The sequence below is a fragment of the Schistocerca nitens genome, chromosome 2 (genome assembly GCF_023898315.1).
Source record: "Schistocerca nitens isolate TAMUIC-IGC-003100 chromosome 2, iqSchNite1.1, whole genome shotgun sequence".
Classification (NCBI taxonomy): domain Eukaryota; kingdom Metazoa; phylum Arthropoda; class Insecta; order Orthoptera; family Acrididae; genus Schistocerca; species Schistocerca nitens.
In genome coordinates this window covers 1,163,758,537-1,163,785,412 of record NC_064615.1, presented here as the reverse complement: position 1 = coordinate 1,163,785,412, position 26,876 = coordinate 1,163,758,537, and the positions used below count along the sequence as shown (strand labels likewise).

At 39.8% G+C, this 26,876-nt stretch overlaps 1 protein-coding gene across 4 annotated transcripts in view; it reads left to right on the top strand.

Moving 5' to 3' along the window:
• Positions 1 to 26,002, top strand: part of LOC126237506 (monocarboxylate transporter 14-like) — a 314,416-nt gene extending 288,414 nt beyond the window's left edge. For all 4 annotated transcript variants that reach the window (XM_049947665.1, XM_049947664.1, XM_049947666.1 and 1 more), the window contains one exon: positions 20,261 to 26,002. In XM_049947665.1, coding sequence (XP_049803622.1) covers positions 20,261 to 20,439 — 179 coding nt within the window. In that variant the 3' untranslated portion in view covers positions 20,440 to 26,002. The remainder of the gene's footprint in view (positions 1 to 20,260) is intronic.
• Positions 26,003 to 26,876: the final 874 nt, after the last annotated feature.

Below are 26,876 nucleotides of genomic sequence, written 5' to 3'. Positions count from 1 at the left end.
GTGTCAGAGGCTTAAGGCAGTCCCTTGGTGGTCGCTGGAAGTCGCTGAAGCAATTAAGGAGCGTCGGCAAGCTCTGCGGCGGCATAAGCGGCACCCTTTCCTGGAGCGCTTCATAGCCTTTAAACGGCTCCGTGCCCGTGTTCGTTACCTTATCAAACAACGGCAGGAGGAGTGTTGGGAGAGACATGTCTCCACCATTGGGTGCCACACGGAACTTTCCCAAGTCTGGGCAAAGATCAACGTCTTTTCGGGTACCAGTCCCCAACAGCTGCCCCTGGTGTTACCATAAATGGTGAGTTATGTACTGACGTAAATACGATTGCTGAGCACTTTGCTCGAGCCTCTGCATCGGAGAATTAACCCCCAGCCTTTCGCACACTCAACACGGCAGCCGGAAGGGAATGTCCTTTCATTCACTACACGCTGCAGTGAATCCTATAACACCCCATTTACAGAGTGGTTTACAGCGACAGCTCAGTGGCTGATGGTCATGTAGGCTTCGCATATGTTCAGGGAGGACATATTGAGCAGCACTCATGCCAGTTGGCTGCAGTGTTTTCACTGCAAAGCTGGCGGCCATATCTCGTGCTCTTGAGTACATCCACTCATGCCCTGGCCAGTCGTATCTCCTGTGTACTGACTCATTGAGCAGCCTACAAGTTATCGACCAGTGCTACCCTCGCCACCCTCTGGTAGCGTCCATTCAGGAGTCCATCTATGCCCTGGAACAGTCCTTGGCAATCTGTGGTGTTTGTGTGGACCCCAGGACGCATCGTAATCCCCGGCAATGAACTTGCCGACAGGCTGGCCAAACAGGCGATGCGGAAACCGTTTCTGGAGATAGGCATCTCCGAAACTGACCTGCGTTCTGTCTTACACCGCAGGGTTTTCCAGCTTTAGGAGACGGAATGGCACAACAGCACGCACAACAATCTGCGTGTCATTAAGGAGACTATGAATGTGTGGAAATCTTCCATGCAGGCCTCTTGCAGGGAATCAGTGCCAGCTCGGCATTGGCAATACGTGGCTAACGCACGGTTACCTACTCCATCACGAGGGCCCACCTCAGAGTCACTGTGGCTCCCAAATGACAGTCGTCCATCTCTTCCTATACTGCCCACTTTCAGCTGCTCTCCGGCAGATTTTTAACTTTCTCAGCACCCTGCCTTCGGTGTTGGGCAACAATGCCTCCACAGCATCTTTAGTTTTACGTTTTATGCGTGAGAGAGTGGGTTTTATACTACTATCTAGGTTTTAGCACATGTCCTTTGTCCCTCTGTGTCCTCCACCTTAGTGCTTTTAGGGTGGAGGTTTTAATGTATTGCGTTGTGGCTGGCTTTCCCTTTTTATTCTCGTGGTTGGCCAGCCACTGTAATCTGCTTTCATGTTCTACTCTCTTCTGTTTCTAGCATCTCTCTGTTGTTTTATTGTCTTCTTTTGTTCCTTTTAGTATTTGTTGCCTTCCCTCCACTCTTGTGGCTTTTCCTTTTTTTCCGTTTTGTGTTATATGTTTCGTCCGTTTTATTCTCACCCTTGGGGCATTGTTTTATTAGGACCAAGAGACCGATGACCTTGTAGTTTGGTCCCTTCTCCCGCCTCTAAACCAACCAACCATCCAACCATAACCTCCTAACACTGTGCTTGTCATACCCATGCTGTCACCTCTAGTATCTGCATGTTCCACCAAGCTATGCTGATTCCTCTTCTCCAACCTGCTATCCCTCCCCTTTCCCTGCCTCACTGCCTCACCCTGCTTTGAATTGTTGCTCCTGTTACATGTGTTTCTGTTGCAGTCTGGCTTGAGGTAGCAGTCATTTGCATGTGATGTGTGCTTATCTGTGTGTGTGTGTGTGTGTTTCCTATTTTTTGAAGGAAGCTTTGGCCGAAACTGTATATGTAAATGTCTCTTCATTGTGTGTCTCTGTAACTCACAGTGTCGTCCTTACGGTGAGTAGCGTTCTACCCTTTTCATGATATTGTACGTACCATAAATGTAAATGGAACATCTTCAGTTTTCTAACTTTATTTTAGCAATACCTTAAGAGACCTAGAGGCTTGCATTTGTGGATGTAACTACATCTTTGTGCTGGAAAATAGGTCAGAAAAGGTTAAGGAAAAATATAAAGCTAGTAAAATCAGTTGTTTTCAAACAGGTAAAAGCTTAAGATCTTCCTTTGTGGGGATGTGGATGTATTCCAGTCTCATGTCTTCCTCTACAGTTTTTGCTCTCTACAGCCCCCTCTAGTACCATGGAAGTCATTCCCTAATGTCTTAACAGATGTCCTATCATCCTGTCCCTTCTCCTTGTCAGTGTTTTCTAAATATTCCTTTCTTCTCTGATTCTGTGCAGAACCTTGTCATTCCTTATCTTCTCAGTCCACCTAATATTAAACATTTGTCTGTAGCACCACATCTCAAATGCTTCGATTATCTTCTGTTTCGGGTTTCCCACAGTCCATGTTCCACTGCCATACTATGCTGTACTCCATACATACAGTCTCAGAAATTTATTCCTTAAATTGAGGCCTATATTTAATACTAGCCAATTTCTCTTGGCCAGGAAAGTCCTTTCTGCCAGTACTAGTCTGCTTTTGATGATGTCCTTTATCCGTCCATCATGGGCTAACTTGTTGCCTAGGTAGTAGAATTCCTTAACTTCATCTGCTTCGTGACCATCAATCGTGATGTTAAGATTCTCACTGTTCTCATTTCTGCTAATTCTCATTACTTTCGTCCTCCTTCGATTTACTCTCAATCCATACTCCGTATACATTAGACCAGGGGCAGCCAACTACAACGCCTTCACGATCTCCTATTCCGTACCAGCATATCGAAGTAATCTACTTTTAATATTCAGTTGTTACATTTTTAATTTTTGGATACTGGTACTGTAAAACAACTGTTTAAAATAGAAGTTTTAAATCTTCGCTATTTATTTGAAACATAATAATTTTATTTCATAATATTCTCAAGTATATTCTTACATTAATAACACAAGAATTATTTTACATTTAATGTGAAATCTGAGTAGCAGTTTTGTGAACAGTGTCCATCATATTTAGTGTATAACTTATGAATACAATAGAGGGAAACATTCCACATGGGAAAAATATATCTAAAAACAAAGAAGATATAACGTACCAAATGAAAGCATTGTTATGTTGATAGACACTCAAACACAAACACACACACAAAATTCAAGCTTTCGCAACCCACGATTGCTTCATCAGGAAAGAGGGAAGGAGAGGGAAAGACGAAAGGATGTGGGTTTTAAGGGAGAGGGTAAGGAGTCATCCCAATCCCGGGAGCGGAAAGACTTACCTTGGGTGAAAAAAGGACAGGTATACACTCGTGCGCGCGCACGCGCGCGCGCGCGCGCGCGCGCACACGCACGCACGCACGCACACACGCACACACGCACACACACACACACACACACACACACACACACAACCATCTGCACATATACAAACACAAGCAGACATATGTAAAAGCAAAGAGTTTGGGCAGAGATGTCAGTCTAGGCGGAAGTATAGAGGCAAAGAAGTTGTTGAATGACAGGTGAGGTATGAGCGGCGGCAACTTTAAATTAGTGGAGGTTGAGGCCTGGTGGGTAATGGGAAGAGAGGATATATTGAAGGGCAAGTTCCCATCTCCGGAGTTCTGATAGGTTGGTGTTAGTGGGAAGTATCCAGATAACCCGGACGGTGTAACACTGTGCCAAAATGTGCTGGCCGTGCACCAAGGCGTGTTTAGCTGCAGGGTGATCCTCATTACCAACAAACACTGTCTGCCTGTGTCCATTCATGCAAGTGGACAGTTTGTTGCTGGTCATTCCCACATAGAAAGCTTCACAGTGTAGGCAGGTCAGTTGGTAAATCACGTGGGTGCTTTCACACGTGGCTCTGCCTTTGATCGTGTACACCTTCCGGGTTACAGGACTGGAGTAGGTGGTGGTGCTGGGAGGGTGCATGGGACAGGTTTTACACCGGGGGCAGTTACAAGGGTAGGAGCCAGAGGGTAGGGAAGGTGGTTTGGGGATTTCATAGGGATGTACCAAGAGGTTACAAAGGTTAGGTGGACAGCGGAAAGACACTCTCGGTGGAGTGAGGAGGATTTCATGAAGGATGGATCTCATTTCAGGGCAGGATTTGAGGAAGTCGTATCCCTGCTGGAGAGCCACATTCAGAGTCTGATCCAGTCCCGGAAAGTATACTGTTACAAGTGGGGCACTTTTGGGGTTCTTCTGTGGGAGGTTCTGGGTTTGAGGGGATGAGGAAGTGGCACTGGTAATTTGCTTCTGTACCAGGTCGGGAGGGTAGTTGCGGGATGCGAAAGCTGTTTTCAGGTTGTTGGTGTAATGGTTCAGGGATTCCGGACTGTAGCAAATTCGTTTGCCACGAAGACCTAGGCTATAGGGAAGGGTCCGTTTGATATGGAATGGGTGACTGCTGTCATAATGGAGGTACTGTTGCTTCTTGGTGGGTTTGATGTGGACGGATGTGTGAAGCTGGCCATTGGACAGATGGAAGTCAACGTCAAGGAAAGTGGCATGGGATTTGGAGTAGGACCAGGTGAATCTGCTGGAACCAAAGGAGTTGAGGTTGGGGAGGAAAGAACTCCAGAATTTCCTCTCCACAGTTTGATAGCCAGTAAAAGCTTGTGGTAATGTTGCAGCACTTTTCCCTTGCTGAGCCAATTCACTTCAATGTGGAACAGTAAATCTCCATACTGTAGTTCTAGTTCATTTGCCAAATCTTTGAAAAGTCTTCTTTAAAGTGATTGGGAGCTAATTTTGTTGATTATCTTTACAACCGTATTCATAGTTTCATTCAAGTTTAAAAACTTTCCACACAGAGACTGCTGGCGTGAAATACAGTTATAAGTTACAAACAGTGAAAAACTTTCATCTCTTTCGCACTGAGCAATAAAACCACTTTTAGAACCTCTAAAGGCTTGGGCTCCATCTGTGGTCATGCTTACAAGCATAGGTATTTCCTCTGATAGAATGAGTTGCTTCATGGCAAAAAATATATCTTCTCTTATATGGCCTAAATACTGAAAGGTGTCAGATAGATTATATAATGGTAAGACAGAGATTTAGGAACCAGATTTTAAATTGTAAGACTTTCCAAGGGCAGATGTGGACTCTGACCACAATCTATTGGTTATGAACTGTAGATTAAAACCGAAGAAACTGCAAAAAGGTGGGAATTTAAGGAGATGGGACCTGGATAAACTGAAATACCTGAGGTTCTACAGAATTTCAGGAAGAGAATAAGGGAACAATTGACAGGAATGGGGCAAAGAAATACAATAGAAGAAGAATGGGTAGCTTTGAGAGATGAAATAGTGAAGGCAGCAGAGGATCAAGTAGGTGAAAAGACGAGAGCTAGTAGAAATCCTTGGGTAACAGAAGAGGTACTGAATTTAATTGATGAAAGGAGAAAATACAAAAATGCAGTAAATGAAGCAGGCAAAAAGGAATACAAAAGTCTCAAAAATGAGATTGACAGGAAGTGCAAAATGGCTAAGCAGGGATTGCTAGAGGACAAATGTAAGGCTGTAGAGGCTTATCTCACGAGAGGTAAGAGAGATACTGCCTACAGGAAAATTAAAGAGACCTTTGGAGAAAAGAGAACCACTTGCACGAATATCAAGAGCGCAGATGGAAACAGAGTTCTAAGCAAAGAAGGGAAAGCGGAAAGGTGGAAGGAGTATATATAGGGTCTATACATGAGCGATGTTCTTGAGGACAATATTATGGAAATGGAAGAGGAGGTAGGTGAAGATGAAATGGGAGATATGATACTGCGTGAAGAGTTTGACAGAGCACTGAAAGACCTGAGTCGAAACAAGGCCCCGGGAGTAGACAACATTCCATTAGAACTACTGATAGCCTTGGGAGAGCCAGGCCTAACAAAACTCTGTCATCTGGTGAGCATGATGTAAGAGACAGGCGAAATACCCTCAGACTTCAAAAAGAATATAGTAATTCCAATCGGGGAAGATCAGTTTGGATTCCATAGAAATGTTGGAACACGTGAGTCAATACTGACCCTATGACTTATCTTAGAAGAAAGATTAAGGAAAGGCAAACCTACGTTTCTAGCATTTGTAGACGTAGAGAAAGCTTTTGACAATGTTGACTGGAATACTCTCTTTCAAATTCTGAAGGTGGCAGGGGTAAAATACAGGGAGCGAAAGGCTATTTACAGTTTGTACAGAAACCAGATGGCAGTTATTAGGGTCGAGGGACATGAAAGGGAAGCAGTGGTTGGGAAGGGAGTGAGACAGGGTTGTAGCCTCTCCCCAATGCTATTCAATCTGTATATTGAGCAAGCAGTAAAGGAAACAAAAGAAAAGTTCGGAGTAGGTATTAAAATCCATGGAGAAGAAATAAAAACTTTGAGGTTTGCCGATGACATTGTAATTCTGTCACAGACAGTAAAGGACTTGGAAGAGCAGTTGAGCGGAATGGACAGTGTCTTGAAAGGAGGGTATAAGATGATCATCAACCAAAGCAAAACGAGGATAATGGAATGTAGCCAAATTAAATCGGGCGATGCTGAGGGAATTAGATTAGGAAATGAGACACGTAAAGTGGTAAAGGAGGTTTGCTATTTGAGGAGCAAAATAACTGATGATGGTTGAAGTAGAGAGGATATAAAATGTAGACCGGCAATGGCAAGGAAAGCGTTTCTGAAGAAGAGAAATTTGTTAACATTGAGTATTGATTTAAGTGTCAGGAAGTCGTTTCTGAAAGTATTTGTATGGAGTGTTACAATGTATGGAAGTGAAACATGGACGATAAATAGTTTAGACAAGAAGAGAATAGAAGCTTTTGAAATGTGGTGCTACAGAAGAATGCTGAAGATTAGATGGGTAGATCACGTAACTAATGATGAGGTATTGATTAGAATTGGGGAGAAGAGAAGTTTGTGACACGACTTGACTAGAAGAAGGGATCTGTTGGTAGGACATGTTCTGAGATATCAAGGGATCACCAATTTGGTACTGGAGGGCAGCGTGGAGGATAAAAATCGTAGAGGGAGACCAAGAGATGAATACACTAAGCAGATTCAGAAGGATGTAGGTTGCAGTAGGTACTTGGAGATGAAGAAACTTGCACAGGATAGAGTAGCATGGAGAGCTGCATCAAACCAGTCTCAGGATTGAAGACCACAAAAACAACAATATGGCCTTTCAAAGAAATTACTTTCAAAAATTCTTCCTTGACAGTAAAGTTATTAAAAATCATCCTTACAAAAACTGGCACCTGAGCAGTACCTGTTGCATCAATGGACTCATCTAATTGCATCGAAAAATAACAGCACTCATCTAAATCTGTTTTCAGCTGAGAGAAAACATCATTAGACATATTTTCAACTCTCCTTGTGACCGTTCTTGATGAAAGTTGAAGGGATTCTATGGCAGCAACTATTTCAGACTTGTTCATGAAATTATGAAACAGCTCGTCAGCAGCATCTCGAAATGCTTCTTTTACGAATTCACCATCTTCGAAGGGTTTCTTCCTTTTCGCCAATACATTCGAAACACCAACAAGCAACAGTACCTCCAATACGATAGCTGTCACCCATTCCATATCAAATGGTCCCTTCTCTACAGTCTAGGTCTTTGTGGCAAACGAATCTGCTACAGTCCGGAATCCCTGAACCATTACACCAACAACCTGAAAACAGCTTTCACATCCCGCAACTACCCTCCCGACCTGGTACAGAAGCAAATTACCAGTGCCACTTCCTCATCCCCTCAAACCCAGAACCTCCCACAGAAGAACCCCAAAAGTGCCCCACTTGTGACAGGATACTTTCCAGGACTGGATCAGACTCTGAATGTGGCTCTCCAGCAGGGATAAGACTTCCTCAAATCCTGCCCTGAAATGAGATCCATCCTTCATAAAATCCTCCCCACTCCACCAAGAGTGTCTTTCCGCCGTCCACCTAACCTTCGTAACCTCTTGGTACATCGCTGTGAAATCCCCAAACCACCTTCCCTACCCTCTGGCTCCTACCCTTGTAACTGCTCCCGGTGTAAAACCTGTCCCATGCACCCTCCCACCACCACCACCTACCCCAGTCCTGTAACCCGGAAGGTATACACGATCAAAGGCAGAGCCACGTGTGAAAGCACCCACGTGATTTACCAACTGACCTGCCTACACTGTGAAGCTTTCTATGTGGGAATGACCAGCAACAAACTGTCCACTTGCATGAATGGACACAAGCAGACAGTGTTTGTTGGTAATGAGGATCACCCTGTAGCTAAACATGCCGTGGTGCACGGCCAGCACATCTTGGCACAGTGTTACACCGTCCGGGTTATCTGGATACTTCCCACTAACACCAACCTATCAGAACTCCGGAGATGGGAACTTGCCCTTCAATATATCCTCTCTTCCAGTTACCCACCAGGCCTGAACCTCCACTAATTTAAAGTTGCCGCCGCTCATACCTCACCTGTCATTCAACAACTTCTTTGCCTATATACTTCCGCCTCGACTGACATCTCTGCCCAAACTCTTTGCTTTTACATATGTCTGCTTGTGTTTGTATATGTGCAGATGGTTGTCTGTGTGTGTCCGCGCGCGCGCACGAGTGTATACCTGTCCTTTTTTCCCCCAAGGTAAGTCTTTCCGCTCCCGGGATTGGGATGACTCCTTACCCTCTCCCTTAAAACCCACATCCTTTCGTCTTTCCCTCTCCTTCCCTCTTCCCTGATGAAGCAACCGTGGGTTGCGAAAGCTTGAATTTTGTGTGTGTGTTTGTGTTTGTTTGTTTGCGTGTCTATCAACATAACAATGCTTTCGTTTGGTAAGTAAGTGAGGCAGCAACAATTTTGTCTACTGGTTTCGTAAACATGCTTTGTTGAACACTTAATTGATATAAAGCTTCTTGATTTTCTCTTTTCTCAGTTCAGAATTTCCTGTAAACTCGGTGTGTTTTTCACAAATGCAATCTTTGCGTCACACAATAAACAAATGCATGTGCCATTTTTTTCTGCTAAAAAAAATCGTGTTCCCATTCAGAATGAAAATGATAAATTATACTGTATATATAGACACACACACACACACACACACACACACACACACACACACACAACTCATTATGCATTAAGTCGCTGAGCTACTCGTACATTCTCAAAAAGTGTCAACAAGGTATGCAACTACGCATGCTCAATGCTGACTACTGACGGCACAGAAAAGTTCTACCTACGTCCTTTCCACACTCTGTTACATCACAGAAGTGGGGAGTACACGGCACAAAACTCACTACCTTCTCCTGACATGTATTGAACTCATTTCACAAAGATGAGTGACACAGTGCAGCAACGAGTGGCGCGCAGGTGGCGGCTGATGTAATTAATGAGGCAAAAAATTTTAGAGGTTCAAGGTAGATGTTGGCACCAGTTCCACACTGTTATTAACAAAGGAAACAACTTGTGTCGAACGAGCACGCATTTTTACTGCTACGGAAAACAATTGAAGATTTTATTCAACAATTTGTCTTTTGCACTCTCAGTATTCACACAATCTACCAAATAAGCACTCGCGATCTACCAGTAGATCGCGATCGACGTGTTGCCAACCCCTGCATTAGACTGTTCATTCCATTCAGGAGATCAAGTAATTTTTCTTCACTTTCACTCAGAATAGCAATGTTGTCAGTAAAAACAAACAATGGAAAATCCAGGATGGAATGTAACAATATTAGAGAGGAAAGTTGCTTCTCACCATATAGCAGAGATGCTGAATCGCGATAGGCACAACAAAAAGATTCACTCAACTATAGCTTTCGGCCATTAAGGCCTTTTTCAACAACACACACACACACACACACACACACACACACACACACGCACGTCTGCAGTATCAGATAACTGGTTGCATCTGTGTGTGTTGATGAAGGCCTTTGTGGCCGAAAGCTTTATTTGTGACAGTCTTTATGCTGTGCCTAACCTGTGGCTCAGCATCTCCGCTATATGGTGAGTAGCAACTTATCTTTTATGTAATGTATAGGACATTACTGGAGGCTTTACTGCATAATATTAGGATTGTGATGGTTAATAGTCAGTACAAACATGCTTCACATTCCTCTCAAAGGTCAGGCACTACGCAATATGAACTACACTATGGCTAATACACAGACCACTAAAAACCTGAAATCCACCAACTTCTAATTCAGTACTAGGTAACCCAGTACTCAAGGAAATATTTACAAAGAGTAAAATTATGTAGCCATCTTTGTACGTGTTTTTCAGAGAGGTAAGAGAATCATTTGTTTGATTGTGGGGTACCTAGCTAGTCACATACCTGAAATACAGTGTGACACCGAGTAAAGGGAATGTTTGAAATGAGAAGTGGCAGCCATGGACTGGTGGCAGCACTGCAGGTTCGTGACAGTGAGTAAACAGTCCGCCATTTCAGTAATCGTGGATCAATGGAACAGACAACAGTGTGCGTTAGCCGTAAAAAAAAAGTTTTATAAAAATAATGATAGTTTGGTAGTGGCGCATAGGGAGTTTCAACGTTTTTATAATTTAGGACGGCATGATGCTGTTGCATCAAAACACAGACAAAATGTTGGATTAATAACTTAAGAGACCAACAGGACGACTAAGAAGTGTGCATTCTCCAGCGAACGTTGATGTTGTACCCGAGTCTGCCTTACGGAGCCCATGACATACAATTTGTAAGCAAGCAGCAGTGCTTGGAATGTCTCTGGAGAGTGTTCGTAGAATTCTTCATCTTGATCTAAAATTTCATCCGTACAAACTGCAGATGGTGCAACAATTGAAGGACAACGATTACCAGTTACGATTAGGATTCTGTCAACAAATGATAGCAAAAGTAAACAATGGCAATGAATTTCTAAACAAGTTGTGGATGTCAGATGAGGCATATTTTCATCTCGTAGGTTATGTGAATAAACAGAACTACCCTTACTGGGCAGACGCAAATCCTAGTGACGTTCATGAGCACCCTTTAGACGCTAGTAAAGTGACAGTATGGTGAGGTGTTTCTTCACATGGGATTATTGGACCGTATTTCTTCGCAAATGAACAGGGAAACACAATAACTGTCAATGCTGATCTTTACGTGGAGATGTTACGAACTTTCGTTACACCTGCATTGAACTGCTTTTCCAGTCGTTCAAGAAGCCTTGTTTCAACAGAACGGAGTGAAATTACCCACTGCATGGCAATCGATGGCATATGTGCGAGAATTGTTTGGCAACCGTGTGATCTCAAGATTTGGTAACATTTCCTGGCCCCCTAGATTGCCAGATTTATCTGTGTGATTTTTTTTTCTTGTGAGGCTACTTCAAAAGAAAAGTCTACAAGACTCAACCAAGATCCCAGATGAGTTAAAATGGAGAATTTGGGATGCAGTTCACAGTATCCCAGCTTAGATGTTGCAGTGTTCAATGGGGAATCTCAACAGCAGATTTCACGAATGTGTTTGTGCAGGACGACGCCATCTAAAGAACGTAATTTAAAAAATATGGTAAATGCCATCAGTGTTTTGTTAATGGCAAAGATGTAAGGTTTCAATTACTATGAATGCAATTTCTTTCCTCCGTCACGTCTTGTTGTATTGGATTGTGGAAATTTTCCTGTTTTTCTGTGTCACTTTGTATTTGATATCAGCTGAATCAAAAATAAGCTGAGCTTAAGTTAACTATTGCTTAACTTTTAGGAAAGCAAAGTTATTGGTAGAAGAGGAATGAGTTAATGTTCCAGAAAATAATGCGACACTGATATTCAAAAGCATCTGACAAGTTCTACATCTACATACGTACCCTGCAAACTACCGTACCACTACTAGTCATTTCCTTCTCTGTTTCACTTGCAAATAGAGCGAGGGAAAGACTACTGTATGCTTCCATATGAGCCCTCATCTCTCTAATCTTACGTTTATGGTCCTTACATGAAATGTATGTTGGCTGTAGTAGAATCACTCTCCAGTCAGCCTCAAATAACAGTTCTCTAAATTTTCTCAGTAGTGCTCCTCGAAAAGAATGTCACCGTCCCACCAGTGCTTCCCATTTAAGTCCCTGAAGCGTCTCCATAATACTTGGGTGTTGTTTGAACCTACTGGTAACAAATGCAGCAGCACACCTCTGAATTGCCTGTGTTCCCATTGATGTCATCTGGACTTAAGTCTTTTAATGTGGATTTTAGAATTACACAAAACAAAACTCTATAAACTCGACTGACTGGCTGAGAGAGAGAGAGAGAGAGAGAGAGAGAGAGAGAGAGAGAGAGAGCACATTTTTATGAACCTGTTGTAACTCACCAATTTGGTCTGAGGTCACAGAATTTGAAAAATATTTTAGGAACAATTGGTATTAATCTGCGTGGCATTAGTCACATTCGCTTTGGAACCCATACCCTATCAATTCCAAAACCATTCATCTTTGGATAAAACTTTTTCTGACTTTTTTGACCATCGTTTTAGAAACTCCTTACTGTGCAGCTGAATTTTTGATGGACAACTGTTCAGTGTCAGTATTAGTGGAATATTTTGCAATGACTTTGTGATGTCCTTCATTAATCCTTACTGAATTTTCTGAAATTTTATGAAAGTTAATAAATGATGTCACTTCAAACCTTATTAAAAGTGGGGTCTGGTTTATGTTCTTTAGTGTTAATCGAACGGAAAAATATAATAGAAGAGTAGTTAAAATTCATTTGTTGAAGTGAATTAACATCACTTACCTTTGCTCTCATTGTCCATTGTAGGTCCTTTGTCGTTTAGGTAGCTGTGTCAGTAACAAAGTGAAATCAGAATTGCATTCTAAGGTCCACTTAAGTTCCGTTTATGTGATTTATCTCAACATATTTGTCAAAGTTGCTCATAAAACAATTATTCAGTTTTGCAGTAGCCCAACACCTAGTATAACAACTTCACATTTACATAGTACAGTAAAACCCCTTTTTAACGGATCTGTAGGGACCCAAATATTTTCTCCTTAAATATGGGTTATTCTTAATTGGGGATTTTGTCAGAGTACATGGAAAGAGTTACCCAGAATCATAATTAAAGCATGTTTGAGTGACACAGTTGCTATTTAATTACAAATTATCAATATCCTGTGCGACAAATTTAAATGCAGTAAATATACAATTACTACACTTCTGACAGAACACAGCCTTTATTTAAAAAAAAAAAAAAAAAAAAATCAAGAAGTTTTGTTTGTTTCGTCTTCTTGCCAAACATTGGTTTACCTTTTATAAATACCAATAACTGTCATGGAGACAGAGCAATTGCAAAAGAAGACTGTTTGCTGCTCTCATTTTGACTTGGAACTGATAAGTGGATGGAAATGGTCATTCATTTGATGTGTTTACCAATTCTTTACGGACACATGTCTCACGATATGGTCCACATCTTACGGCTTGTCCTTAGTTGAATTGTTTGCTGTAGCTTCTTTCACTGAGTGAGTGGAATCATTTTATTACTACTAGCTGCATTATTTGCACTGTCCAGATTGAAATTGGTGTGGTATGGAGGAGGCAGTATTGTTGTTGTTGTTGTTGTTGTGGTCTTCAGTCCTGAGACTGGTTTGATGCAGCTCTCCATGCTACTCTATCCTGTGCAATCTTCTCCATCTCCCAGTACCTACTGCAGCCTACATCCTTCTGAATCTGCTTAGTGTATTCATCTCTTGGTCTCCCTCTAAGACTTTTACCCTGCACACTGCCCTCCAATGCTAAATTTGTGATCCCTTGATGCCTCAAAACATGTCCTACCAACCGATCTCTTCTTCTAGTCCAGTTGTGCCACAAACTTCTCTTCTCCCCTATTCTATTCAATACCTCCTCATTAGTTACGTGATCTACCCACCTTATCTTCAGCATTCTTCTGTAGCACCACATTTCGAAAGCTTCTATTCTCTTCTTGTCCAAACTAGTTATCGTCCATGTTTCACTTCCATACATGGCTACACTCCATACAAATACTTTCAGAAACGACTTCCTGACACTTAAATCTATACTCGATGTTAACAAATTTCTCTTCTTCAGAAACGATTTCCTTGCCATTGCCAGTCTACATTTTATATCCTCTCTACTTGGACCATCATCAGTTATTTTACTCCCCAAATAGCAAAACTCCTTTACTACTTTAAGTGTCTCATTTCCTAATCTAATCCCCTCAGCATCACCCGATTTAATTTGACTACATTCCATTATCCTCGTTTTGCTTTTGTTGATGTTCATCTTATATCCTCCTTTCAAGACACTGTCCATTCCATTCAACTGCTCTTCCAAGTCCTTTGCTGTCTGTGACAGAATTACAATGTCATCGGCGAACCTCAAAGTTTTTACTTCTTCTCCATGAATTTTAATACCTACTCCGAATTTTTGTTTTGTTTCCTTTACTGCTTGCTCAATATACAGATTGAATAACATCGGGGAGAGGCTACAACCCTGTCTCACTCCTTTCCCAACCACTGCTTCCCTTTCATGCCCCTCGACTCTTATAACTGCCATCTGGTTTCTGTACAAATTGTAAATAGCCTTTCGCTCCCTGTATTTTACCCCTGCCACCTTCAGAATTTGAAAGAGAGTATTCCAGTCAACATTGTCAAAAGCTTTCTCTAAGTCTACAAATGCTAGAAACGTAGGTTTGCCTTTTCTTAATCTTTCTTTTAAGATAAGTCATAAGGTTAGTATTGCCTCACATGTTCCAACATTTCTACGGAATCCAACTGATCTTCCCCGAGGTCCGCTTCTACCAGTTTTTCGATTCGTTTATAAAGAATTCGCGTTAGTATTTTGCAGCTGTGATTTATTAAACTGATAGTTCGGTAATTTTCACATCTGTCAACACCTGCTTTCTTTGGGATTGGAATTATTATATTCTTCTTGAAGTCTGAGGGTATTTCGCCTGTCTCATACATCTTGCTCACCAGATGGTAGAGTTTTGTCATGACTGGCTCTCCCAAGGCCATCAGTGGTTCTAATGGAATGTTGTCTACTCCCGGGGCCTTGTTTCGACTCAGGTCTTTCAGTGCTCTGTCAAACTCTTCACGCAGTATCTTATCTCCCATTTCATCTTCATCTACGTCCTCTTCCATTTCCATAATATTGTCCTCAAGTACATTGCCCTTGTATAAACCCTCTATATACTCCTTCCACCTTTCTGCCTTCCCTTCTTTGCTTAGAACTGGGTTGCCACCTGAGCTCTTGATATTCATACAAGTGGTTCTCTTCTCTCCAAAGGTCTCTTTAATTTTCCTGTAGGCAGTATCTATCTTACCCCTAGTGAGACAAGCCTCTATATCCTTACATTTGCCCTCTAGCCATCCCTGCTTTTGCACTTCCTGTCGATCTCATTTTTGAGACGTTTGTATTCCTTTTTGCCTGCTTCATTCACTGCATTTTTATATTTTCTCCTTTCATCAATTAAATTCAATATTTCTTCTGTTGCCCAAGGATTTCTGTTAGCCCTCGCCTTTTTACCTACTTGATCGTCTGCTGCATTCACTACTTCATCCCTCAGAGCTACCCATTCTTCTTCTACTGTATTTCTTTCCCCCATTCCTGTCAATTGTTCCCTTATGCTCTCCCTGAAACTCTCTACAACCTCTGGTTCTTTCACTTTATCCAGGTCCCATCTCCTTAAATTCCCAACTTTTTGCAGTTTCTTCAGTTTCAATCTGCAGTTCATAACCAATAGATTGTGGTCAGAATCCACATCTGCCCCTGGAAATGTCTTACAATTTAAAACCTGGTTCCTAAATCTCTGTCTTACCATTATATAATCTATCTGATACCTTTTAGTATCTCCAGGATTCTTCCAGGTATACAACCTTCTTTTATGATTCTTGAACCAAGTGTTAGCTATGATGAAGTTATGCTCTGTGCAAAATTCTACAAGGCGGCTTCCTCTTCCATTTCGTCCCCCCAGGCCATATTCACCTACTATGTTTCCTTCTCTCCCTTTTCCTACTGACGAATTCCAGTCACCCATGACTATTAAATTTTCGTCTCCCTTCACTACCTGAATAATTTCTTTTATCTCGTCATACATTTCATCTATTTCTTCATCATCTGCAGAGCTAGTTGGCATATAAACTTGTACTACTGTAGTAGGCATGGGCTTTGTGTCTATCTTGGCCACAATAATGCGTTCACTATGCTGCTTGCAGTAGCTAACCCGCACTCCTATTTTTTATTCCTTATGAAACCTACTCCTGCATTACCCCTATTTGATTTTGTATTGATAACCCTGTAATCACCTGACCAAGAGTCTTGTTCCTCCTGCCACCGAACTTCACTAATTCCCACTATATCTAACTTTAACCTATCCATTTCCCTTTTTAAATTTTCTAACCTACCTGCCCGATTAAGGGATCTGACATTCCACGCTCCGATCCGTAGAACGCCAGTTTTCTTTCTCATGATAATGGCGTCCCCTTGAGTAGTCCCCGCCCGTAGATCCGAATGGGGGACTATTTTACCTCCGAAATATTTTACCCAAGAGGACACCATCATCATTTAATCATACAGTAAAGCTGCATGTCCTCGGGAAAAATTACGGCTGTAGTTTCCCTTTGCTTTCAGCCGTTCGCAGTACCAGCACAGCAAGGCCGTTTTGGTTAATGTTACAAGGCCAGATCAGTCAATCATCCAGTCTGTTGCCCCTGCAACTACTGGAAAGGCTGCTGCCCCTCTTCAGGAACCACACGTTTGTCTGGCCTCTCAACAGATACCACTCCGTTGTGGTTGCACCTGCGGTACGGCCATCTGTATCGCTGAGGCACGCAAGCCTCCCCACCGACGGCAAGGTCCATGGTTCATGGGGGGGCAGTATTACACTGTGCCTTTCTGCTTCAGCCAGTTTTATTTAGGGTCTATTGGGTGCTACAGCATCAGAGTTCCAGTAAATCATACCACGTCTGATTTTGATCATTAATAACATTGTCTCTATGTGCTGTTGTGCACAGCATTGACATTGCTTTAACTAATGCAGTGGATTCTTTGGCGTGTTGTCAATCACTGCAGTTTAATTTGGACAGATATTTTGGAATAGAAAATCAGAAAATCATTCTCGGAAAACTCTGGCATGGATTTTTTTCTATGATAGTCCCATTACTTACGGGAACAAAACAGTTTGGAATGAAGCCATAAACAAAGCCAACAAGGAGGACTGTGATTTTGTTGTTGTTGTGCTGTACTGGTATACTCGGCGTAAGCCAACATGTGAAACGTACTAACCCATGTCTCATTGAGGGTAATAATAATAATAATAATAACAATAATAACAATAATAATGCCTTGAAATTAAATGTGGCACTCAAGGCAGGCATCTAGTGGGACCTCCTGGGCTGTACATCACACCACTTGGTGATAAATGCCAATGACATAATTCCTGTAATGGAAATAGCACGTGAAGACAAATTTGAAGTGTCGGCTGATATCCATTTAATAACTTCATATCTATGAGACTGAGAGAAAGTTTCTTTAATGTAATGTATTCATTGCATTGATAATACCCACATGTATCGACATATTGTGTTCTGCTGAAATGTGTCCATCTTTTATACTCATTATTCTTGACTAAGGACTGGACAATATGGCGTCTATTTCTGGCAAAATTTGCATGTATTTTGTGCAAAATTCACATCTGTGCCATGTGCTGCAAATTTAAATACAGTATACACAAACGGGGACAATTATTGAACTATATGAAACAAAATTGTCACGACTTCTGAACGGTTTGCATTAGAACATTCAAACTGCATGGTTGGCCGTGGGGCATTACGGGAATTAGTATGCACATTCATGGTTGGGTTTAGTGACGATTTCCACTTTCATATGGATGGGTTCCCCAATAAGAAAAATTTGCACATTTGGGAGACTGGGAATCCGCCGTTTGTGCTGTAGTAGTCCCTTCACCCCCAATGGGTCATTGCGTGGTGTGCAGTGTCCAGTCACGGAATAATCTGTGCATTATTCCTTGATGCCACAGAAACTACCGAACAGAACATGAAGGTTTTGGAAGATGAATTCATCTCCATTATCCAGGGTAACCCCGATTTCGAGAAGATGTGGTTCATGAAAGATGGAACTCAATCCCGACGAAGCAGGAGAGTGTTTGATGTCCTGGAGGAGCACTTTAGGGACCACATTCTAGCTCTGGGGTACCCAGAGGCCACTGGCATGGGCCTCAATTGGCTGCCGTATTCTCCGGGTCTGAACACAAGTGACTCCTTTTTGTGTGACCATATTAAAGAAAAGATGTACAGCAATAACCCTAAAACCATTGTCGAGCCGAAACCAGCCATTCAGGAGGTTATCGATGGCATCTATGTTCTGACACTTCGGCAGGTTATGCAGAATTATCAATTCGTGTGCACCACATTACCGCCAATGATGGCAGACATATCAAACTATCATAAGTCCAAATATCTGTAGTGACGTTTACATGCTGAATAAAGTGTGTGCACACTGCAGTTTGTAACTAATTTGTTTTTTGTGTAGTTAAATAATTGTTACCCTGTATATCACATTTTTGCAGAACACACTCTTTGTGTTTTAGGAAAATTCAAGATGACTTGTTTGCTTTCTCCTGCCATCACACTGTAATGACAGAAGTTGTCACTCCACTTGGTTGATGTCGGTTGTAATGGACTAGTCTACAGTAAAAGACAAAATGTCGTCCCTGACAGTCTCAGGTCCCTGTACAGCACCTGTGAAACTTGATACAACAGCCGCCTTCTCCTCCTCTTACTTCTCTAGTACATGATCGTTGGTGCCACCATCACTTCCTACCTCACAGTGTTCCTTCACTAGAATTTCACACCTCAGTCACGTTAATCTCAAGTGTAGAAGTGAAGACATCATTGTCACAAATACAAAGTCCTGGAATGTCACATTTTTAAGAACATTTGTGATTTCCTGTGGAACAATGTCATCTTCATCAGCAACTGATGTACCACAGCTAGCCTTTGCAAAACAATTTAACACAGTCTTTGCATTACACAATTCAGTGCAGCAACAAACATGTGCATGGCCCGCAAAATGTTAAGTCTAATCACTTCCTTTCTCTCAAGGAATGTAATTAATTTGTAGATGGTTGTTATCTTGTATTTGGCATTACTGGAGTGTATTATGCCCAGGTCCAGAGGCTGCAGATGATTTCTGCAGTCTGGTGGAAGAAACACAGCATTAATATTTCTCATAAATGTAGTTTCCTTCGCATGTACAGGCATCGGTCAGTCAGTAGTACTATTTTCCTACCTGCTGTACTCATTTTGGCATCTAAATGCCTGAGAAATCTTGTAAATATTCGTGATGTCATCTAGGCATTGCTGATATACTTGTTAAGTACAAAGTATGTTTTAAAACACATGAGAGTTTTTAAAACAAGAGTTTTAATTTCCTTATTATCAATAGTGGTAACTTCTCACTCCCATCGCTATTTGCAGCATTATACTGTTTCTCCAGTGGCTTAAATTTTCTATGTCCAGGGCCTCACTGTCTCCTCTTACACACTGAAATGAAAGACTGACATTTCTCAGAATGATCAAACTATTCGTTTGACACACTGAAATTTTCAACACAGGTCTTCAGGGAATTTTTCTGAGCTTTCAGTTGTTGAATTGTTCTGCTTACAGGAATGCTGCCATTTTGCATCCTTGAAACCATTTTAAAAGAATAGTTTCCACATCACTGATTGTAGAGCTGCAAATGTTCCTCTTTTTGCAGCCAGAGGAACTGCAAGCTTTGATATTTAATACTGCTTAGTCCCCCCCCTCCGTCTGAAAGTTTTATGTTGCGATTGACTTTGACATCGTTGATGAACATCAGGTTTTGCTCAATTGTAAGCTTCCTGTGTTTGCAGGCCATAATTCCACAAAAGCATAAAACCTATGAACTCAACTACAACAAAGATAACACTTAAAAAAACAGTATTTGGCTAATATTGACTCACAAGAAGTTCAGGATGAGAAAGGAAAATGAGCATTATCATTTGTGATATGTTATGTTGAGACTGTCTTACTTAATATTTGTTCTTGTATTTATGAACTATTTAAGTTAGAGAATGATGCATTTGTTTTAACAAGTCAGAGCTGTATTTTGTATTGCAGTGTCATTACGTTTATGGTACTGCTGAAGCTTTATGTGAAATGAAAATTAATTAGTACATAGAGCACAGTTAAAATTAATTAGTGTTTTGCTTCTCATTGTACTGCTTTATTTATGTGTTTTGTAATGTCTACAGGTTTGGTTTTTGATCTGACTGGTTATTGGGATCTTTCCTTCTACTTAGCTGGTGTTTGGATTGTTTTATCAGGCATTCTCATTGCCCTGATACCCATAACGAAGAATCAAGTTATATGTGGCAAAGGAACACTTGAATTGGAAAAAGAACAAGATCAGGACTCTGTTGATGTACCATAAAACTTCTTAAGGAAAAAAAAATCATTTTCATCGAAAATGAGCTATCTTGATTCATGTTTGAGGCACATAAGAACCTCAGCGTCCTGTAATACTCTTATTAGGTTGTGACACCAATCTAAAAAAAAGCTGTTGGGTAAATGTTATGTATGTGAAACTTGTTTGTTGCAACTGTAATAAATAGCTTTAATCTCTTCAGTGACTGACGACCTAATGATAAACTGGCTTAATATACACAATTTCCATCAGAGGAACTTCACTTTAATAGATTTTCACAGCCTGATTATCAGTAGGGAATAACGCTAAATAGGTTATGTTCAATTATTAATTGTATATTTGTGTATAATGTTTGTCTTATAATAAGCACAATCAATATGAACAGAGACTGACCATAACTGGAGAGGTTCTTACTGGATTTGATAGTATTTCGTTTCTCTTAAGGATAAGAACACTTACAACCACGTTTATGATTGCAGAGCTCCAGGATTGTCAAAATAGCTATTTTGTAGCCAATAAGTTAGTGTAAAGTGTCAGAGGTTGATGTTCACAAGAGGATAACTTGCTAACAGCTCTGATTATAATATGCAGTTATGGTCTGGGCAACACCAAAACACCGACAGTAATTTAGTAGTGACAACACAAATTCTTTGAATCATTTTAGTATTTGAAATCATAATCACAGAAATAAAAACAAAATCTTTTGACATACCGTGTCTAGTTGAGTAGAATGTATTGGATATTATTGTGTTCATACAACATGTGAAACACATTTGACAATTATACAGAGTGTCTTAAACAGATTGAGGCTATGCTCTTATAAATGCAGGTAGCATTAATATTAATCCTTTAAATTGCTTGCCTATAATTAAAAAATTAATATGCTCCTTCTTTTTACAAAGAAAGAATTATAGAAGCTCCTGAACTTTTTGTGAATGTTGTAGTTGCGCAATTAAGTGGAAAAAATTCGTAGCAGATCTACTTCTCTCCTACACACATTCTTAGCTTTGCATAGCATAACAGTTATTGCTCCAAGTTTGACAGTTATTTTATTTTCATTGATAAAAAGTTATTGTTATCTAAATTAGTTGCACTTAAGTGTTAGATATGAGCAGTTAAAGTTAAAATGATCTGAGTGAGGAACAATTCCATAAATTCCCCAGAAAATGTGTGCAAGCCTTAAATAAAAGGAGTGACTTCCTTAATTGGTTTAATTACATATACAGTTGTCACACCATAACCTACCGGAATCAGTTTTCTATTCTATGACTACTTATACCACATATATGTGAATAATATATTTCACCAAATTATCTGCGCACCCAAATTTCAAGGGGGGGGAGAGACTGGTTTTAATTTGTCTTTGTTTATACATTGTGTATCTTGCTGTTTAAGTGCAGCTTTGAGTGGCTAAAATACACACACACACACACACACACACACACACACACACACACACACACACACACATATCGAGTTGTTGGAGGATGGATGTTATGCCTCCAGGGGTAATAACAGCTAATTTTCCCTTTTTGTAACTTGTCTCGCACTTCCTCAATTATGTCTGTAAAAGTTGCCCAGGACTGACATGGTACATAAATTCAGTAACGCTACAAGGTGACATTGCCAAACATGGCACCCAGTCAACCGCAAGGTCATTGTCCATCCGCCCCTTCAGGGTCACTGTCACCGATATGGCTTTCAGTGATCTTTTTGCAATAGTTTCTTTTACATTTTACGTTAGGTGGTAGCTTTCATCCATTGCCAGTTACACACATCACTGTACACCTTTGCCACTCATTGCTGCCAGTTCGTATCATGACGCTGGAGTCCCCTTGGATCTGTAGTAACAACTAGCAATAATATAAAGGAATGTTTGCAGTGAAAATTTATCTTTTAGTGATGAAAATTCACTACTTTTCCTCCAGTCATCTGGCAGCTGTTGAGCAATGGTAGTTTTGCTCTGGAAAAATCTTGATAGCAGCTAGCCCTAGCTAACATTGAAACCGGTGATGCTTAGTTCTTTGGCTGAAGCCAATGCTTTGATTTGGCACCTTTCACTTGTCACTGGGCATCCACATTGTCACTTCTCGCCCACATAATTGCAGAGCCTTTTTTCGAGGTCCGTATGCTTTGCTTTTTGGTTGTGAAATCCCTGGTGATTACGGTTTGTTGCTTGAAGGCGCATTTTGTTTTTTCACCATTCGCAAATAAAACACTTGCTCACATCCTACTTTATTCCCACTGCACTGTTTCCAATGTTCTCTGCTCCTTCAATAATTTCAAGTTTTTTTTTAGCTGTGTATGAGCAGTATCGAGAACATCCATAATTAATTAGTGGTTAATATGTCACTTCTAATGTGCTATTGATGTCACAGACTGAGGCCACGACAACACTATAGTATAATGGGATCTATTGTTAGAGGTGGACAGTACCAACCTTATTACAATTAATCTACACAACCCAGCATTTCATCCGTAAATTCGGGGTAAAAACGAAGCACAGACTATTCATGTCTGTACGGTATTTGAACTCTTTGATTTTGTGCTGAGATTGATTTCTAGATTCCTTATTCTAGTGAACATATAGCAGTAAGAGTACAAAGTGTATTTGGAATGGGATGTTGCATTCATTTGTCGTAGATAATTTTCTGAACGTTTTCCATTTGAGAATCCCTAACACAGTACTTGAAAGTCTGCTACAGTTTTTCTATAATATCTTCTGTTTTCATCAGTGTGGAAGCAAACTATTCTTTACCCAAGTCTTTTTCGTATGTAAGGATGATTTTTATCTTAGAATCAGTAAAAGACTCATCCTAGGGCTGTGAAGAAAAATCTGTTAGAACAACCATTACAGTGGTAGAAAATTATTTATTTCATTGGACTGTTGTTGCAATTTGAAATGCAGCAGCTGCTTCTCAATTAGTTGGTTTGGCATTGTTATACTTTTTCTTTGGTTCTTTTTTACTTATGGAGAAAATTTTAAATTATCCATAGAAAAATATTTTAAAACATTGTGTTTGGAATATAATGTGACTTGTGGCTCCCAGTTTTGCAATAGAATTGAGAAAGATGTAATAGGATCTGTCTGCTTAATTGATTTTTCCCTCCTCTGCATTTCCGGAAATGGTTGATTGTATTAAAAGTGTGACATTTAAGACTGTGAGCTATCAGTGAGTTATTGAGTTATCAAGTGAGTTATTGAGTTATCAAGACAATGAAAATCTCAAATGCACATACTCATCAGTGGAAATTCACTTGAGAAACTGAATTAGTGGAAATAAGAGGTGAAATGAGCTTCATGTATGATAACAATATCTTAATGTTCATGAGTAAGGCATATGTTGAACAGAAGTAGTAGCTAACTGGTGGCTACTTGTCTCTAAATTACTGATGTAGTAAAATATGAATTTAACAATTGGATGTCGATGTTAACCATTGTGATTAGAACTTCACAAGTGTATAGTAAATGCTGAAGCCACGTCTACAATAAATCCTTTTGGATCTTCTTACTCTGTAACAACATTTTGATTTCTTTTCTTAGGACACGAAATTTGAAGGATGTAGCAAAGAATTCTGCATCTTTGTCAATCATCCAGTTGAAAATTTGCCTCCTGCGTAGGAGGCTTTTAGCAAGTTAGACGTTTCTGGATGTGATGTTTCTGGGTGTCCAGTCATATACTTCATTTAACTCATTTTTGAATGTCCTGTTGTAAGCATAATAAATTTGTTGTTAACTTTTGCATACAATAATTATTACACGCCATGCTGAATGACAGAATAGTGGTTTGCATCCTTGTGGCCTACAACGAACCACCCCAGTATATTGATGCCCTTTTTCTGTGCAGTACAGGTGTAACAATTTGTACATACATAATTGTACACAATGACAATGTATTCATTCCAGCCTTTGCTGGAGATAATGAATGTGAATTTCCACATCATTAGAATTTCAAACTTTCTACAGAAAGTTATAATCATGCATGAAGTTTCTGATACAATTCATAAGTACTCCTATTTGACAGGGCAGATTTTTTTAAACATCACATAATTTTGGACTAATGATAAATGGTAGTATTGCACAAAATGATTTTTTTGAAATCTGGAGATGATCAGAATTCCTTTAGACTGGTTACTCTCCTTCCTTGTGCTTCTAAAATTATTAGTCTGTGGTAGCCTTAATTTCAGTTTATTGTGATCTTAACAGATTAATATATTAGCATTTATACAAGGAAATTTGTAATTTTGATAGCATAGTTTGTCAAGCTGGTTATTGAAAGTGCATGAAGAAGTTCACAGAGAAAGTTTGATGCTGTATTGAAGAAATAGATCTTGTGCCTTTTCTTGTCTATATAGTGTATTGATTGATCTGTCTTCGCCAGTCATCATTCACATTTCATTGTTAAAATTAAAATTAATGTATTTACATAAGCAAATTGTTGTTTGTAGTATTCTCAGGACCATAATTGTATTCATTAGCTTTTTCATAGTGTCCTCAATTTATATGAAATGAGACATTACTTTTACAAATTTATTCTCAGAACTGTTCTAAAATTATTGCACTCAAATGTAGTGCTTCGTTGAATTTTGTAAAGTCTAAACTAAAGCAATAATGTTTATTCTACTAGCTATAATTATTTTTGTGTGTAATGTCTTTCATATGCTGTTATGGCATGTGATACATAGTGGTATTAATTAGGAAAGCTCAGAAAAAGTAATTACTTTTAAAGATTTCATTTGATTTCCCAACTCTGTTTGAAATTACACATGACATGTACATAATCTGTGTCTTTCAAGTGAAGTGCTATATCTTTTAATTGTATTTATCTTGCTACAGTTTATCTCACTTTCACGTTAAGAGTAGAGGAAGAGAGAAATTGAGATGAGGAAACCTTCATGCATGGAAATAAGATTCTCTCTCCCCTACATTACGGGTTATCAGACTGTTTATTTTTGGTAATCGTGCAGTTATATTCTCTGCATTTGGTTAATACTGATCAGATGCTGTAAAGCCAAAGTGATATTATTTTACAGACGACATATTTCTTTATTTGATGAAGAGTCAGTGAAGTATCTATGATCAAACATTATTACGCCTACTTTGAAATGTAAATACATACTGAAATTTTGTTCTGATACAAAATTCAGCGACTGAAAATATTGTGGTTGTAATAATTATATATATCACTGAAATCATTTTTTTTTAATTGTTCATATCATCTGCCGTGTTCCTCTCACTAAGTGTTAGGCAGACTAGGCTGTGATTGTGAAGTATTGTTTGGTTTGTTGTAGAAAGTTTCTCTTTATTTCTGTCAAAGTACAACTTACATTACCAAAGTCCTGCTCAGTATTTTAAGTAGATTCTATTGAAAGTACTAATGTAAGTACTCACAATTTAAAGACTGTAGTAGTATCATAATTATACATTTATTATTAATTCATTTAGTAAAAAAGAATTTATCTTGTAATTTGTTAAACACAAATTAAAGGGGGCTGTCAAGTTTATTGGGTGTAATGTAGTGCCTTTCAAAATGAAAATTTTAGAAATACAGGTTTATTGTGAGACTGATCTCTTGTCTTTTTTTGTGAAATAGTATTCATTGGTATTGACTTGTTTAAAATTACAAGAACGCTGATTGTGTATGTCGCATTTTTGCCAAGACATAAATTTCTCAAATGTAAGTAGTTATAGTAAATGACTGGTAAAATTACTGACAACAGGTTTCATTGTCTCAGAGATCATTATAGTTACAAATGAAGTAATAATGTTACAAATTTACATATCAAAAATTTTTGAGGGCCAGTTTGTACATACTTTTCTGTCCTCAGTGGAGCAGATGTGTTGAGTCCACAAGTAAAACAAGCATCTACTGCAGGCCAGTTGCCTGGCCTCATTGAGTTTAATCGTACCTTCTGGGCATTTTATTTCTATTCCATTCAAAATTCCAAACAGTATGTTAAATTTTAAACCCTTTCCCTGAGGCCAAAAAGCACTATGAAGCATTGTCTGTTGGTCCATTATGGCTTGAGGAACTTCGGCTGGTACGTATTTCTTGATTCAAAAACCTTTACCAACATGGAGTAAGGTAGTATCTTTGACCACGTTTCGAGTACTGTATGTAGGCTCAGTCAGTGTCACCCATTCACAGGAATCTGTTGTGTAATGATCAGATTTATAATACCAGTTTTAAGGCACCATTCGATAAGATTGATAATACGATAATAGGGTATGGGGCCTGAAGGTGGCAATATTGAGCTGCCGAAACTGGTGGCATATAAAATAAAATAAACGAAAACATACAGCTGTTGGTAAAGTTTTTTGAATCAAGAAATAAAGCATTGTGGTTTTATTAACTCTATTTTGCATTAATAGGTGCATCATAATTATGAATTGGCTACAGTTACACAATCACATTATTTTCTGTGTGGCATGAAGGCATTTA